At 32.5% G+C, this 17,995-nt stretch overlaps 1 protein-coding gene across 1 annotated transcript; it reads right to left on the reverse strand.

Moving 5' to 3' along the window:
• Positions 1 to 14,842: 14,842 nt before the first annotated feature.
• Positions 14,843 to 15,464, reverse strand: LOC120091851 (beta-1,4-xylosidase). The gene has a single exon (XM_039050001.2). It carries the CDS (start codon positions 15,375 to 15,377, stop codon positions 15,042 to 15,044), a length of 336 nt encoding a protein of 111 aa, XP_038905929.1. The 5' UTR covers positions 15,378 to 15,464; the 3' UTR covers positions 14,843 to 15,041.
• Positions 15,465 to 17,995: the final 2,531 nt, after the last annotated feature.

Below are 17,995 nucleotides of genomic sequence, written 5' to 3' on the forward strand. Positions count from 1 at the left end.
ACCCCGTTGGCCATTGTGGGGATTGGGTTGTCTAAAATTATTGTGTTTGTTTTGTCTATCACTTTTTTTTTTTAATTTAAGCTGTTGGAAATGGCAGAACCCCCAGAATGACAAACAGTGAATGGTCAAGGCACGGCGGTCAAGCGAAGAGCAAAACCTGTAAAACAGAAACTCGTTATAGGCTGAGTCGTGGAGCCCGCTCTCTTTAAGATGTCTCGTGGCTCTGTCCAATTGTGCAAGCAGGTCTAAAAAATGCCACGTCGTCCCCAGTATAAACATACACCCTTTTTAAACTCACTGCTCTGAAGGTTAAGATGGAGGAGGAGAGGAAAAATGAAGTGGGAAATGAAGAATTAATTATGTCTATCGAACTGTTGAAGGCCACGCCTTTTATAGCTTCGATCCAAGAATGAAGAAGGGGTAAAATGACTAAATGAATACGAGCTGTGGCCCACCAATTACAACAAAGTTGACTTGCGTCAACCTCGAGCAACTACATTGGGATAGACTCCAAAACATGGGTACCCCTTGGGGCCCAAACCCAAAACACAAGATTGAAGTACATAAAAGAGACTTCCAACACCAAATTTTTCAATGTGGGATTCTCCAACCAAAAAAGTTGGTTCCCTCTTGTTTTGAAAGTTAAATTTTCACTCAATCCCCCACTTGGAAATTTAAACAAAAAAGAAAAAAAGAGAAAAGATTTCCATCGACCAGTTTTAGTCTATACAACACTGTGCATAAGCAAAAGTGTCTTATGACTTGAACCTTTACATAGTGTAGATGATTTAGAATATACTAGAGTAACTCTTAGTTTTGAACTCTATCTCTAACAGCATCTCACACAGAGTGTTATTAGGGTGTAGTACGAAAGCCCGTGCTTTAAGGCCTAGCACATGAATCCCGGTTTAGTGAATGCTCTAAAGAGTTTGCCTAAAAACTCCATAGGAAGCGGCCCTCACTTCCACATTCACACAGGTGAGTCTATCAAGAGTACTCCTGTAGCTAGGTACCCCACTTTTCATCAACTATAGATCTCATTAAGAACTGAGTTCAACCTTTCTTACGTATCAGGATATCATGCTTAGATTTTATGTCATAGGAATGGAACTTTGTGCTTGGTTTAGCATGATTCACTATATATCACTCATGATCAGTTATTACCCATTGAACCTGTTTCTTGGGATCTCTAGTCTACAAGTTGGGTTTTCCTCACTGTGATTCATCTTTCGATAAGCATGAGTCCCATCCTTTCTGAGGTTTTGAAAACCTTTTCTCTGGCTAGTCCTTTCGTCAAAAGATCTTCCAAATTTTCATCAGTTCGTATGTGATCCACTCTAACTGCACCAGTAGTGAGAAACTCAATAATGGTATTATGCTTACGACGTATTTGAAGTCTCTTTCCATTGTAGTAAGGATTCTGAAATTTTGCGATTGTTGCAGTACTATCGCAATGGATCAATATGGCTGGTACCAACTTTTCCCATAAGGAAATCTCTGATAGCAGACTTCTAAGTCAACCTACTTCTTTACTAGTTGTCGCTAGTGCTATCATTTCTGACTCCATCATAGATTAGGCTAAAATAGTCTATTTCTTGGACTTCCAAGTGACATCCCCGCCAGGTGTATTAAAGATATAGCCACTTGTAGACTTTGAATCATCTGAAAGAGAGTTCCAATCAGCATCGCTGGACCCTTCTAGGACAGCGGAATACTTTTGATAATGTAATCCTAGGTTTTGGGTTTTCTTCAAGTATCTCATGACCCTTTCTATAGTATTCCAATGCTCTGTACTAGATCTGCTTGTAAACCTGCAAAGTAATCCTATAGCATAAGCTATGTCAGGCTTAATGTAGTCGACAGTGTATCTAAGACTACCTATGATGCTCGCATACTCAAATTGATTAACACTGTCACCAGTGTTCTTGAACAACTTGACACTAGGGTCATAAGGAGTACAGGCTAGTTTACACTCAAAGTAATTATATTTTTTTAGAATCTTTTCTATATAGTGAGATTGATCCAAAGAAATTCCCTTTTCAGACCTTTTTACTTTTATACCTAAGATTACACTAACTTCTCCTAAGTCTTTCATGTCGAAGTTCGCTCTCAATATTGATTTTACATCATTTTTGATGTGCAAGTTCGACCGAAGGATCAATAAATCATCTACATATAGACACAAGATAGTGCAAAGATTATTATCAAAATTATAGTAGATGCATTTGTCACTTTCATTGACCTTGAAACCTTTAGATAGGATAAGGTTGTCAAATTTTTCATGCCATTACTTAGGATCTTGTTTTAGTCCATAAAGAGATTTATCTAATTTGCACACCTTATTTTCTTGACCATGGAAAAAAAAATCCTCAGGTTGTTCCATGTAAATCTCTTATTCAAGTTTACCGTCTAAGAAAGCTATTTTTACAACCATCTGATGTACTACGAGGTTATAAAGGGCAGCAAGAGAGAACAGGACACAGATAGAGGTAATTATAGTGATGGGGAGAAGGTGTCAAAGAAATCTATGTTTTCTCTTTGTCTAAATTCCTTTGCTACTAATCTGGCTTTAAATTTATCGACAGTTCTATCAGGTCTAAGTTTCCTCCTCAAGATCCATTTGCACCATATTGCCTTACATCCTGGGTGTAGATCTACTAAGTTCCAAGTCCTATTTGACTCAAGTGAGTCCATCTCATCATTTATGGATTTTTGGCATAGGTTGGCATCTACTGAGGACAGGGCAGCCCTTAGATCTTTAGGGTCTTCTTCTACATTGTAGGTCAGGAAGTCATTTCCGAAATCTTTGGTGGTTCTAGCTCTTGTGCTTCTTCTAGGTTATGGGTCAGTTTCCTTTCTAGGGTAAGGTTTTCTCACTAAGGTTATACTACTTGATCCAAAGCCCCCATTATTCCTTTATTTAAAGAGAAATCTATCTTTAAAGAAGTCGGCAACATTTGACTCAATGATCACTTGGTTCCCTAGATCATAGAACCTGTAGACTTGACTATTTAAGTCATAACCTATAAAGACACACTCATAAGCTTTACTAGCCAACTTTCTCCTTTTTGGGTCAGGAATTCTTACAAAGGCTAGACAACCCCAAGTTCTAAAGTAGGACAATTTTGGTTTCTTATTCTTGAGAATTTCATAAGGCGAAGTTTTGTTTTTAGATTTTGGGATTCTATTTAGGACATAACACATGGTAAGGATGATTTCACCCCACCAATAAGACACGACTCCTGAACTAAGTAAAATAGCAACTACTAGCTCAGCTAAAGTTTTATTTTTTCTTTTGGCTTTTCCGTTCATTTCAGAAGAATAAGGTGCGGTCTTTTCGTGTATTATTCCATGTGAGTTAAAAATCCTCATTAAAACTGTCCGAGTCGTACTCGGTTCCCCTATCACTATGAAGTCTTTTAATCTTTCTATTAAACTGATTCTCTATTTCAGGAACAAAAAGTTTGAACGCATCAAAAGCATCACTTTTGTTTTTCAGCAATTATACAAAAGTAAAATCAGAGAAATCGTCAATAAAAGTAATGAAATATATTTTACTGTTCCTAGTCAAGATGCCATCAAATTCACAAACATCAGAATGAATCAAATCTAGAGGCTCAGAATTCCTAAGTACAGATTTATACGGAGTTTTAGTAATTTTAGCCTAACTACATTACTCGCATTTATCAAAATCATTCATGGATAACTTAGGTATTATTTCCAGCCTAATCATATTATTAATTAAATTCTTATTCACATGACAGAGTCTAGCGTGCAAAATATTCATAGAACACAACATATACACAGAAGATTTCATTTTATTAAAATCTAAATTTAATTTGAACATTCTCTCAGTTGCATACCTTTTCCCTACAAATATATTATTTTTGGTAAGTATATATATGTCTACCCCTATAGTTTGAGTAAACCCGACTTTGTTGAGGAGATAGCCCGAAACCAAATTCTTTCTTATCTCCGGAGTGTACAGAACGTCTTTCAACGTGAGGGTCTTCCCAAAGGTAAACTTTAGTTCCACCTTGCCAGTTCCAACAACTTTCGTGGAGTGGTGATCTCCCAACAGAATATTCCTATCCTTAGTTTCAATATAAGTTTTAAATAGACTAAGGTCGTGACAAACATGGCGCGTAGCGCCAGTGTCTTCCACCACCCTTCACAACTGCCGATTACATTTACTTCCGTGATCATGGCGACTAACAGTTCTTCTGTCAGGTTCGCCTGACCAGCAGGACGACGCCTGTTCCTACAGTTGCTAGCCATGTGCCCAGGTTTATTACAATTAAAGTAGAGGAATTGTACCGTTTCTCCTAAAGGGGGCTTCTATTTTTTCTGTTGGTTCTAGTTGCTGGAGCCATGGTTCTGACCTTTCCTCTTTGTGCCCTTAGATTTTTTGTCAGGTTTTACCACGGCGGTGGCGGGTTTTCCAAGTACTGCGTTCACCTCCTCCCTTTGGTCCTGCTTTCGAGCTTCCTCCTTGATCCTTAGCCAAGTTATAAGACTCTCCAAAGAGAACTTCTTGGTCTTATGCCTCAAAGTATTCTTAAAGTCCTTCCACAAAGGGGGAAATTTATCAATAATAACAGCAACTTGAATTGTTCATCTAGACGCACACCTTCAGTAATTATCTCGTGGGCTATCTTTTGGAGTTCATGGGATTGGGCCTCCACGGATTTGTCATCCATCATCTGGAACTTGAGATAACGGCTGACAGCATATTTCTTCGATCCGACCTCCTCAGTGTCATACTTTTTTTGTAGGGCATCCCAGACCTCCTTCGCTGTCTTCATTATACTGTAGTAGTCATACAGATCATCAGTAAAACCATTTAAAATGAAATTCTTACAGAGAAAGTCTTTCTCCTCACAGTTAGAAGCTTCTTTTATCTGTTGTTCAATTGGTTCTTCTAAAGAGACGATCGGCTTAGCTCTGGTACAGGTTTTGGCAACTTTCTTGACGGTGAGAAAGAATAGCATCTTTTGCTTCCAGCGTTTGAAGTTCGCTCCTTCGAATTGGAATGGACGGTTGAGGTCAAATATCGTAACATCATTGTTGCTAGTAAGGGCCATTGGTGATGTGGCATGACGTCTTAAAATTTTTAGAAATGGCAGGACCCTCAGAACGACGAATAGTGAACCATCAAAGCACGGCGATCAAGCGAAGAGCAAAACTTACAAAACAGAAACTCGTTATAGGCTGACTCGTGACAAAATAAAACAGCCAAATGAAAATGGATCGGAAATGCCTGTTACTGACCGGAACATACACTTTTTCTAAATTGACGTGTGGGACGTCTACCAAACCCACATTGGTCTATCTCCTCACTTCCTCCAAAATATAGGTACCCCTTGGGGCCCAAAATGAAAATACAAGATGGAATACATAAAGGAGACTTCCAACACCAAATTTTCCAATGTGGGATTCTCTAACCAAAAAAGCTGGTTCCCTCTTGTTTTGAAAGTTACATTTTCACCCGACATAAGCAAAATAAATCTCTATATATCATCTTTCTCACCATATTATCATGATAATTATCTATTTATATGTGTAACAAAGTTTGTATTCCTGCATAAATGGGAGATGGGTTATGTCTATTTGTATCATCTTCATTTTTCCTATCAAGAATAATATATACAAAAAAAAAAAAAAAAAAAAAAATTCACATATAGAAAAATGTCAAACTATTTATAGAAATAGCTGTTGAATGAGAAATTTCGGCGAATCACGAGTTGCCACATTATCAATAAAAGCCCGAGCCTATTGGAAAATTTATAAGTTGGATTGGGCCGAATAATTAAAATCGCTCGGACCCAACCCAATTCAAACCCGTGGTGAAATTGGTTAAATTAAAGATTAAACTCAAGTCCAGTATTTTGGTCTAACAACAAATGGGCTCAAGCCCAACATTAGCCCAAACCTAATTTGGGCCCAATAAAGTAATTAGGTCCAAACTCATGTAAGACCTATGAGAAACCTTTATAAATAGAGGTTTTATCTCTTCATTTGGAGAGGGATGTTGGAAGAATTAAAGGCAAAGCTCTCTGAAGTTCTGAAGCTCTGAGGATATGAAGAACAGAACTCATTCAAAGCTCTAAAGATTAGAAGACATACTAAAACTCTAGAGATCAGAAGACATATCAAAGCTGTGAAGATTAGAAGACATATCAAAGTTATGAAGATCAGAAGACATATCAAAGTTGTGAAGATCAAAAGACATACAAAAGCTCTGAATATCAAAAGGCATATTAAAGCTCTAAAGATTTAAGCTCCCAAGATCCAAATACTAACGCTCCTAATTCTTGAAAACCAACGCTACCAAGATCCAAGTAATGAAGCTCCTAATTCTTGAAACCAATGCTCTCAAGCTCTCAAGCTCTCAAGTCCTGAAGATTGAAGCTTCTCAAAGTTTCGAAGACTAAAACACTCAAATTCTAAAGAATTGAAGATCTAAACTATTTGAAGGTTTGAAAATTAGAATACTTCAACAAACTAACTGTATCTTCACAGCCTACAAGTTGAAGATTCAAACTCCTCAAACTTAAGGAAAAGCTCACAAGCCGTCCAAAATAATCAACGGGCCCAAAGACTACTCCAAGTGTGTCAGGAATTCTACATTCAGAGAGCCCAGAGAGAATTCATCAACAAGCAGAAGACTTCCAAGACTCTTGAAGTTGTACTTCTAGAAGACAGAAGACTTTTGAAGACATAAAGACTCTTCCAAGACTTCTACTTCGAAAACGTTCGGTGTCTTTCTTCTTCAAGGCAAGCACATCCACTAAACTAAGAGAGAATCAGAGGATCAAGTACTAGAGATCGAACCATATCGCATCAAATCAACATTAACATCAACACCAACTCAAGTTCAACTCCACAAAACAAGTTTCTCCGGAAGCCTCGCGCGTCCAAGAAGATCAACAAACCCAAAGGTTGATCCTCCAAGAAGATCAACAAGCTCAAAGGCCGATCGTCTAAAAAGATTATCAAGCCCAAAAGTCGATCATCTAAGAAGATCAACAAGCCCAAACGCCGATCATTCAAGAAGATCATCCAACTTAAATACTATAGTTTATTTTGAAAGCATCAAAATATTATGTATTAGAGATTGTATTCACTTTCCACAAAATTAATACAAATACAAAGTTTAAGTTCAATGAAATAAATTTCTCTTGAAATCTCGTGCGAACAATAGCAAAAAAGTATATATATATTGTTAGATACTGATAGACTTCTATCAGCATCTATCACTAATAGATATATTGTTAGCATCTATTAGTGATAGACTTATATTAGTTTCTATCGCTGATAAACACTATTAGACTTCTATTAGTCTCTATTAAATAAAATTAAAATTTTGCTATTTTGTGTAAATAGTTTCCTTTATTTTTCTATTTTTGAAAATCTTCCTTTAAAAAAACAAATTTAGTTTAATTTTTTAGACGGAGAAAAAGAAGAAATATTACACACATATGAAGAGCTAAGAAATTTGAATTTATGATCCAAATAGTTAAATATTAATATGCAACTAATCTAGTGCATGCAAACAAAGTTTCATAAAGGAAAAAAAATCTATTGATATGAGAGCTTTTAATTGAAATAAAAAGTTATCATAAAGGCTTATGTTAAGTGAATATTATTAATTTATTTTAAAGTATAAAAGTGGGATTTCCTTTCTAGTAATAAAAAGATGAAATTGAAATCATTGCGAAAATTTTTAAGAACCAAAATGTGGCGGTGTAACGGTCTGTTTTCACTTTAATTACTTTCGAGGTTTAAAATGATGACATAAATGAAAATGTCACCGTCTCAATTTTATAAAAATATCGATAAAAATATATAAGAATAAAATGTTGATGTTAATGTTGATGGATACTTTTAAAAAAATAATAAATATTCAAAAATCAAAAAAAATATTTAATGAATAAGTAGCAATCAATTTTACATTTAATTATTGAATTGTTATAATTTATATTATATTCACATCAGTGACATTTTGTTACTTTTATCGTAAGTTATATCAACTTTATTAATACAATAGAATATCAACTTCGAACTCATAAATAAAAAATAGGAGCAATTGCAATTTTTATTAAAAAAAATATGAAAATTAGGTGGTGTCCGTAGGTTTTGCTTTTTTACAAACATGTAAAAAAACTTTCATCTGAAAATTTGATTGCTATCTGATTTCTATGTTATTGCTATTTGATCGCTATCTGATTTTTATGTGATTACTATATGATTGTTATATGATTGTCATACCAGCAATTACAAAAAGGTTGAAATCATGACTTTGGTTTTTGAAAATGTATTTGTCATAAAATACAATTTTCCTAAAAAAATATTAATAAAAATCTTAACATACCAATCACTATCACTACAACACATAGTTTTAGCGACAAAAAAAAAAAAAATCCTAAAACACACAAGTTCATCGCAAAAACCCTTTAGCGACAAATAAAAAGTCGTTGTGCCAAAGCAAGAAAAAGAAAAGAAGAAATTAAAATAAATTGCACTTCGAACATGAAGCAAATAATTATTATATGACAAAAACAAATTTTAAACTTGTATCGCGTTTATAAAGAGACTAATCATATTGTTGTGGCTGTGAGATGCTTTGAACAATCTATTTTGATCCTTTTGAAAATGTCCAAAAATATAATATCCGAACATCACACAAATTTTATTTATGCACATTGTTGAAAGTGATACTGATCACATACATAGAGAGTGATCCTCATTATGACAAAAGACTTATATATACAAAAACAGCATAGTTTTGAGAGTTATAATTAACATTAACCACAAATTCCCTGGGGTAGGCAAACACAATCAGCTAAGCAATCAGAGTCATGTTTGCATTCCATATAGATCCTTGGACATCTTCTTTCTTCCTCCTTAAACACTCCTCCTTTCATCCTTATCTTTCTTGGGCATCCATTATTGATATCTTGACCAGTTTGAGCTCGGCCATCGGACACGAGATCCATCGACTCGTCATCCACCGCAAACGTTGTCACCAGCATCATTGCCATTAGTGCTACCACAACAATAATCTTCTTGTTCTTCATATTCTAGTGCTTTTTTTTTTTTTTTTTGTTTATTACCTTTGTTTGTTTCAAGTTTGGTTTGTTAATTGGTTCCCATTTATAGAAGAGAAAGAGGTTGTTTTTAGGGCATTTATTTACTAAAAATTTAATGCAGTGCTTTTAATTTCGTGTGGAAGTTTGAGATTTTGTACACATTTTAGTTTATGGTTTTGAAACTTGAAAATGATGTAGGAATCTATCTTCCATCTGGCTGGTAATGGCAATTTGTCTAATCTTTACGTTCTCTAGTTTTGTTTTCCTTTTGCCACTTGATTATTTTGCATGGAAGCTTTCATCCAAGTGGGTGGTTTCAACTTTGGAGAAGATTAAAAAATTCATATTTTAGGGTTTTAAAAATTTTATTTGGTGTTTATTCCATGCAAGTCGTTATGTGATTGTATTGTAATAATCGTGAGATGTGGATTCAAAAATTTGTATGTCTCTTCTAATAATCACATTTGATAATTTGAGGTAATTTTCTCTCATCATCAAAGAGTGAAAAACTATTCATCACATTATTGTGGTGGCTTGAACACCAAATAATTTATCGTCCTTTCAACTTCTAAAATTATAATTTATTTAAGTTTTATTTTTTTTAAAAAAATGGATTATGTAATTGAGAGAATGTGTACTATTCATGGAAGTTCTAGCACATAAGACAAATTGATGATGAAATGTTAATGGACTTTATTTTCAAAAATCTATTATCTAAAAACTAAATGGTTAAAAACAAGACCTAAATATTACTTCATTTTTAGTTTTTAAAATTTGGCTCGGATCTTGCAAACATTTCTAATATGTAGACAATAAAATAGAAAAACCAATAAGGATGCAAATAGTGTTTATAGAGTTAATTTTCAAAAACCTAAAAACCGAAAATCTAGAGTCTTGATTGGTAATCATTTGATTTTTAGTTTTTGAAAATTAAGCTTAAAAATACTTTTTCTACCTTTAAATTTCTTACTTTTTTACCTATTTTTTTTCCAATGAAGCCAAATTTGATATATATATATATATAGTTTTTATTTTAGAATTTTACTAAGAATACAATTCTTGTACTTAAGTAAGATGTAAATCATTATAAGAAATTGAGAAGAAATAAACTTACTTTTCAAAAACTAAAAATAAAAAACGAAATGATTTTCTACCAAACGAGGTCTAAAGGGCTATTTGTTCTTAGGAAATGTAAATAATCGAAATCTTTAGATACCTAAAATTATAGATGTTCAATACTACTGACATCCGTAAATAACCATGTTTATTTTTTGCAAGTATTTTTTGAAAATGTTTGGATAACATATATTTGTTTTTATTCATCTGAATTTTCTTTTAAATTAATATAGTTCATATTATTTTTATTTTTTATTTTTCTCAACAAGATGATCTGTATTAATTTAAGATTTTTTTATATATAAATATTGATTTATAAATTTATATTTAGTTATCTTTTTATAAGAAAAGTTAAAATAAAAAACTATGATGTACCTGATAGCACCAAAAATGTGTTATCTTGTACTGCCTAATTCAAGGTCGTTCCTTCGTTTCACGTGTGTTATTTATTGATTTTACAGATATCGGACATCAAAGAGGTAGAATAAGGTGTTAAAGTCAAAATGGTGCTGAAATGGGCCAAAACGGAGCTTAAATACATCAATTGGGCAAGAAGAGGCCAAATTACCCAAAATACCCCTGACAGCAAGGTGCCACGTAGTGCCTAAAGCAAAGAATGCACGAGCATGAAGTGCAATAGTGCTCAACAGCGCTACGGTACGACACCTAAGATAAAGACGAGGTTGTAGGGCAACGTGTCCAAAGATTGACGGACACACCTGATAACTTGTAGAAATACAAGTTATTATAGTATTTTACTTAGAATAATGAGGATAGATAAGAAGAATATGCATCAATTTTGTTAAGAATTCATGCTAAATATTAAACTTGCACAAAAGTATCTCAGAAATATCCGCTGACCGCATATCATGAGTTATGTTGCGCCAAAGTGTCTATTTTACAAATTGATCATAGGACTTCGTCGCATGCGCGAAACCCTTGCCCGACGAACAAACAATTGGCTGCATGGCTTAGGATCTCTATGCCGGTACCAACAATCTTCTGACAAGCATCTAGAATGTTGATTATGATTTATGTGCCAACATCTGTACCTACCGTGTCAGACGATAATGACTTATCAAAGTGGAAATCCTAACAATAGTCAATGCATGACTCTATAAATAGAGCCTTAACGCCATGAAGAAAGGATGGACTTTTAGACCCAGGGACTGAGATTTTCACGAGAGCCATGTGTATTTCACCCCTATTTTTCATCGAAGTCTCACCGGAGTAAGAGTCTAAGAGGGCCTTCTTCATTTACCAAACCATTATATCACCAGCAGCCTCAACATTCATCTATTTGAAGCAAGAGATTGCTAACAACTGCTCTCCACCTTATATCTTTACCTCTTTAGTTGTTATATTGCATTTTGTTTAAGAGATTGCTCAAATGTATATTCAACAACTATATTTCTATTTTAATATCATCATGTCCGCTTTCATCATCTTCTCTATCATCACTTTTACTTTATCTGTTGTCATAAGTAACTAATTCTAACAGGGTAAGGGGGAAAATTAATATCATGATCTAAGTAGAATCTGTGGAAGTTATCATGTTTGCTTAATGCACGAGTATTAAAATGCTTGCCTATGAGTACTCATTTAGTCAAGTAGCTATGACTAAGTACCTAAGAAGGAAAGTAGTTGTGGATCTTATTAAGCAAAGCAGAAGTATTTCTAGAAATAGAGACAACCTTGTGTTCATAACAATCTCATTCGTGCATCATAGAAATATGATAAGTATGGCTGGCCACCAAGAGGTGTGCAATAACCGGAAGTTGCGAGCCAGGACAAACTCTCATGATAAGCTTAGTGATGCGGTATTCATCTCCCCCAAACCCTGTTTTCTCTATATATTTTCTTCACATTAAGACTTTGTTTCTCTTAAGTACTCTCATAATCTATCTCAAGGACGTCTTTGTTAGTTTAAATAATTAGATCACGTAAATTAGTTAATCGCATGAACTTGAAGTTATTCTGAAAATATTTGTTTCCCTGCATACGCACATTCACCTATCACTCTTGTATAAATCCTCGTGTTCGATCTTGTTTTATCTTGAGAAACTCGTAATCTTGTTAACTAGAAACCTTGTGATTAGCGCATGATTACTGCAACTAGACGTACAATATTGATATCGCATCTTCAATCTTGTGTAGCTCACAATAGACGCATCATTTTAAAGTGCAAAGACACCACACACGCATCAAGTCTAGAGCACCACGACGTTGCTGCAATTCTTATAAATAGTCTTTAGTCTTAGGGTTTCGTGGAGAGTGAATTATTGAGTGATTTTTAGAGCTTTTGGTTCGACTTTGGCTTTCTTGGCCAAAACCCATGAGGTTCCTTATATTACTGAGTTGTAATGAACATTATGGCATTAGGATTTATGTTTTGATGAATGGCTAAAGGTCCAAACATTGAAGTTGGGGTTTGTTGGGCGACATTTTATGGATTTATGAGATTTTCATGTATGTTCTTGAGTTTTCTGATTCCCTTTTGTTTTATATTTGTTGCCTTAATTTATATGCAAATTGTGTTCAATTAATATGACAAACTAGTCGTCTTAAGCATAGATTGTGTTTGTACGTTATGCATGTTAGAGTTATCTGTAATTATAACGACGACATGCTTAATTTGAGTAGTAACTAGGTTTTAGTTATAGTTATGGTTTGATTGCTAGCGTTTCCAAGTCACCCAGTAAAGAAAGATAATGAAACCTAAGGAATGAGAATGCATTAGGTTAGATATGACCAATTTAATCTAATGTTCTAATCAATCCAAGAGCTTAATGCAATTAACTAAGTAAATAGGCTTGCGTGACAATACTTGGTTAATTTAGGAATGTCGCTGTGTTGGTTTTCTAGAAAGAATCTATCTATCGTTTTCAAATAGTCAAGTAGACTTGATAATCAATTTACCCATGAACTTTGCATAAAAAAATCGATGAATTAATCTATAGATAACCCAACAATCTCTTAATCGGCAAAGATAATCTCATGTATCACTCTCTCTCTCCATCTACTTTCCTGCATCTTAATTTCCAACAATTTAGTTTTCCTATCAACCTAAATTCAAAACCCCCTGTTTTTACTGCTTTCCAAAGGTCAATTTATCTTAGAGAGAATTTATCATAGGCTCCCTGTGATTCAACCTAGTTTTGCTACTAAGACTACTAGCTAGTTGTGATTGGTATTCTATAAATTCTATTTGATTGACTAAGGGAGGATTCGACACCCTTTCTATATGTCCATCAATAACTAAGAATATTAATGTGTATAGTTGACAGTATTTATTTTAAATATAAAATGCAAATAAGGAAGACTGATTTTAAAATAATGGTAGAGTTATCATTCAAAAGCAGTTAAAAAAAAAAAGGTTAGTCAAGCTTGTTTCTCAAGGAGATCACACAATATACTAGAATAAGTTATGACATTATATGAATTAAATTTAGGTAAAATATTCCTTGGGATTTCTTATCTTATTATCTAGCTCAATTTTATGAATTACTTTTTTCCTCATATATAACTAGTTTTCTTGTTTAAACTTTGATGAGACCCATGAAACAAGTTATAAATTTGGGCACGTTTAAATTGGTTAGAAAAAAATGTTTTTCAAAAAATCATTATCATTTAAATATTTTTGTAAAAATGGTTTAAAATAAAAATATTCGTGTTTACATTTTCTCAAAAGTGTTATTATACACAAGTTGGTTTGGTTTACTATACACTTTCTATTTATGTTAAATTCCTATAAAAGAATACTATTAAACACTATGAATTTGTCACATATGTGATCATAGAGTTCGCCGTTAGAGGTAGTCGTCAAAGTTAGTCACGTCTGAGGTGAGCTTAGTAAGAGTTGGCTGTCAGAGTGACCGGCAGAGTTGGTCGTGGAGTTGGGTTGCCAAAAGGTTAAAATAATGCTTATGCCCATTTTCTTAACAAACACCTCAAACGTTGAATGGGCTATTATAGTCCACTCAATCCATTTCAAATTGAATCCCAAACACCTCTATACATTTTACAAGTAAAGCTACAAAATAATGCAAAATAATGCTTTTGTTTATGCCTTATGAGCAAGCGCGCAACACAAGTTGTGTTTGGACCAAAGACTATTCTAATATTATAATAATCATCTCTTGCTACAATAAATACTATTTTGTATTCTCCTAATTAGCTACAGTCAACACTATTTCAAAACCCTCATTTGGTACAATATTTACTATTTATTACAGTTTTTATTATTTTACATTCATCATTTTTTTATTTTTTGCTATACTATTTACTATTTCTTTCTCAAACTAAACTAGTTTACACCTCAAACACATAATATTATTACCCAAACTAAAATAATCTACCCCTAAACATAAATTATTATAACTCAATTATAATAATCTATCACTATAATAACTAATTCCTTCCCTCGAATGTCCTCTAGCAGTTATATTGCAAAAGAAATTCACAAATAATATGTAGCATATATAAAATATATGCAGGAAGTGATGGAGGAGAGATCCATTTAATTATTTTACAAAGATCAGTTTTTTGTCCAATATATTTATTATTTTGGATGGTAGCTTCATTATTCAAACTAAATTAAGAAAAGAATATATTTCAAACAGATCGATGTACAATTTTCAGTCATAAAAGATGGCTGTTCACACCATATATTTCATGGAGATCCACCACTTTACACATTGATTCTTCACCGCCCAACGATACAATCAAACAAATTAAAAGATGAAAAAATAATAAGAACATTTTACAAATCAATAAATTGGTATGTCACTTGAAGATTCAAATAATAATCCTCCACACACTTTGTTATTTCTTTCAACGAGGAGGAGGATTACCATAATAAGTAGGCTTATTTGTAACTTGACCAGGATAAGAAGAGAAGCCAGATTCAAATCCATAACTTGGTCTAGTAGATGATCCAAAGGCACCCTTGCTAACGCTCCGGGAATGCATTAACTCGTGTGTCGATCGTTGATCCGAGAACTCCAACGCTGGTGGCTGAAAATCCGATCGTGTTCGTCGGTGCGATGACTCGTCATTGGTGATCAAGAGATGGTAGCTCCTGCTTGAACCTACGGATTGGCTTCTATAGTTGTGGCGTGGCTTTTGCTTCTTCATTGCATGGAAAAGATAAGGAATTAAGCCCTCCATTGTCTTAACTTTTTTCTTCTTCTTCTTTCAAAACTTGCACAAAATCTTGTTTGTGTTAAGGAGAAAATGAAAGCATATACACAAAAGTCATACCAAAATGTGGTTTTATAATAAAATTATGGAAGTGGATTGGAAGATGATAATGAATTAATATGAATGTGAAATTCCATTTCTATCCTTCATATTTTGTTAAGGAAATATCTTTGTATTGAGATTTTGGTTGAGGGGTTTTTGGGAAAATTTATATTGTAGTGGCCAATTGGATAATGTGGTATCAACTATGGGGGCGCCTACCAATTCAACGCAAAAGACTAAGTAAATGGACAACTTCTATTGTCTCACCACATAAAATAATTAAATTAGGCCAAAGTCAAAAGAACATTTATATAAATATATCCAAAATTTGAGCTAAATTACAAAAATTATAAACAATAACAAGTTTTTTAATTTATTCATTATGGATCTTTAACAAAATTTGTTGATATTTCCATAGAATTTGTTCGTAGCAATTTAATTAAAATTGGACTATCGATTTTTTTAAAAAAAATGGTTGTAGGTCTTGATGATATCGAATTTTTTATACATTTTACTCGTTCAACTATACATGGTTTTTGAATCTCATGATTTTCAATTATGTTAAATGATCGATCAACCTCATAAACTTAAATTCATGAGTTATAGTAGCCTAGATGAGAGTCATATTTACTTTTTTAGGAAAAATTTCAAAAATAGATAATTAAGGGAAACTATTTATTCAAAATAACATATTTTAATTTTTTTTTATGAAAGTTGATAGAGACTGATATAAGTCTATCAGTATCTATCAGTAATAGAAAATTATAGAAGTCTATCATTGATACTATGTGATAGACACTAATAGACTTGTATCAACGTTTATCAGTGTTTATCAATATTCTTTTTATATTTTTAAATAATTTGATTTTTTTTTTATCGATAAAAAATTTTCTTTTTTAATTTAGTAAACAAATCTTTTTCAGCCATTTCTAGAATGATTTGGGGTCAAGGATTTTGAAAGCTGTTAGGCAGAAACATGGAAATGGAAGAGGTAAAAGGATAATTTTCTACTCGACCTTAATTTTCTCAAAAGAATCAAGACAGCACACATTTAATTGTGTTGTCTACCATCATATATGATCTCATTTTTCTCTATCACCCTTTGTAACACCTTAATTTTAGTAATTTTATATTTAAATATAGGTTAATGAATTAAGTTTATTGACCTTTCACAAGGTGTCATAACTCCATAAGAATCTTTTGTTAACTGATGTAGTAATTTTGAAATTTAATTAATTAGTTTTCATTTTAGTTTAAAAAGCAATTACATTATCGATAATAGATAATCTATTAAAATATTTCTCTTATTAAAAATAGGGAGATTTAAAAAAAAAAAAAAACAGAAACATAAGAAAAATTATTTACATAAAATAGTAAAATTGTAATCTTCCTTGATAGAGACCGATAGAAGTCTATCATTATCTTTTTTACTATTTTTATAAATAATTTGACATTTTTTCAACATATTTTCAAATATAAATAAACTCCCTAAGGATCGTTCTCATATATATGCTTTTTCCTTTTGAATTGTTGAACCATAAGATATTTTGGAATTCAGTATTAGTGTAAATGATTCAACTCTTGGTATATATGCCTAAGAATTTGTTAGAAAAATTATTGTATGATTGTATATATGTTTGAATTGATTTGTGTTTTTTCATATTTGAACGCCTTGCATATCGAAAGGTATGTTTATTGGACCTCATGCATATGTGTATTATCGTCGAACTTTGATAAATCTTAAATTTAGATCTTTAAATTTCGTTTATATTCCGACAATAATTTGTATGCATGACAAAGTACTATGTGTATATATTTTCACAATTTATAAAGAAAATGTTAATGGAGACTTTTTCTTAAAAAAATAACAATAAATTAACGGAATGGACTTATTATAAAATTTAATCAAAATACATGAATCAAAATTGTACATTTAAAAATATAATGAAACTTATCAAACATAGACCAGAATATTATTTTAACCTTTATTTATTTTATATTTTATAATTTTTATGTCGTGGGATTCCAAAAGAAGTCTTTTTTAGTTATATATAAAATTATGTTATAAAAGTTTATTTTATTATAAATATTATGATAATAGATATCATTAGATGTTCATGCTTATTGCCCATTAATCATATGTCATGCCTTCATTTCCCAAAATATTTTCTATGTGTCTCAACATTACACATTATCAGTATTCATGTAATTCTCTCCTACTTTCCAAATTGCATGTAAATAGTGATATTTTGTGGGTTTTGGAAGATACACACATTATATAAAGTCCATAAAAATTGGAGAAAGTGGAGAATTTAGATCAATTTCTTATTTTATATTTTGTTAATTTATTTTAATTTTTTATTTATATTATGTTTAATTTATTTTAATATTTATTTATTTTATTATTATATTATATTATATTTATTATATTAGATTTTATTGGTATAGTGTTCCCCATTGTGCTCCTTAAGTTCACAACACGTTATCAGCATGAGCCTCTATCGTTTTCCTCGTTAAAGGTAGTTCTTAAAGGTATGTCAGTT

Source organism: Benincasa hispida, chromosome 11 (assembly GCF_027475165.1).
Source record: "Benincasa hispida cultivar pf3 chromosome 11, pf3_genome.v1.1, whole genome shotgun sequence".
Lineage (NCBI taxonomy): Eukaryota > Viridiplantae > Streptophyta > Magnoliopsida > Cucurbitales > Cucurbitaceae > Benincasa > Benincasa hispida.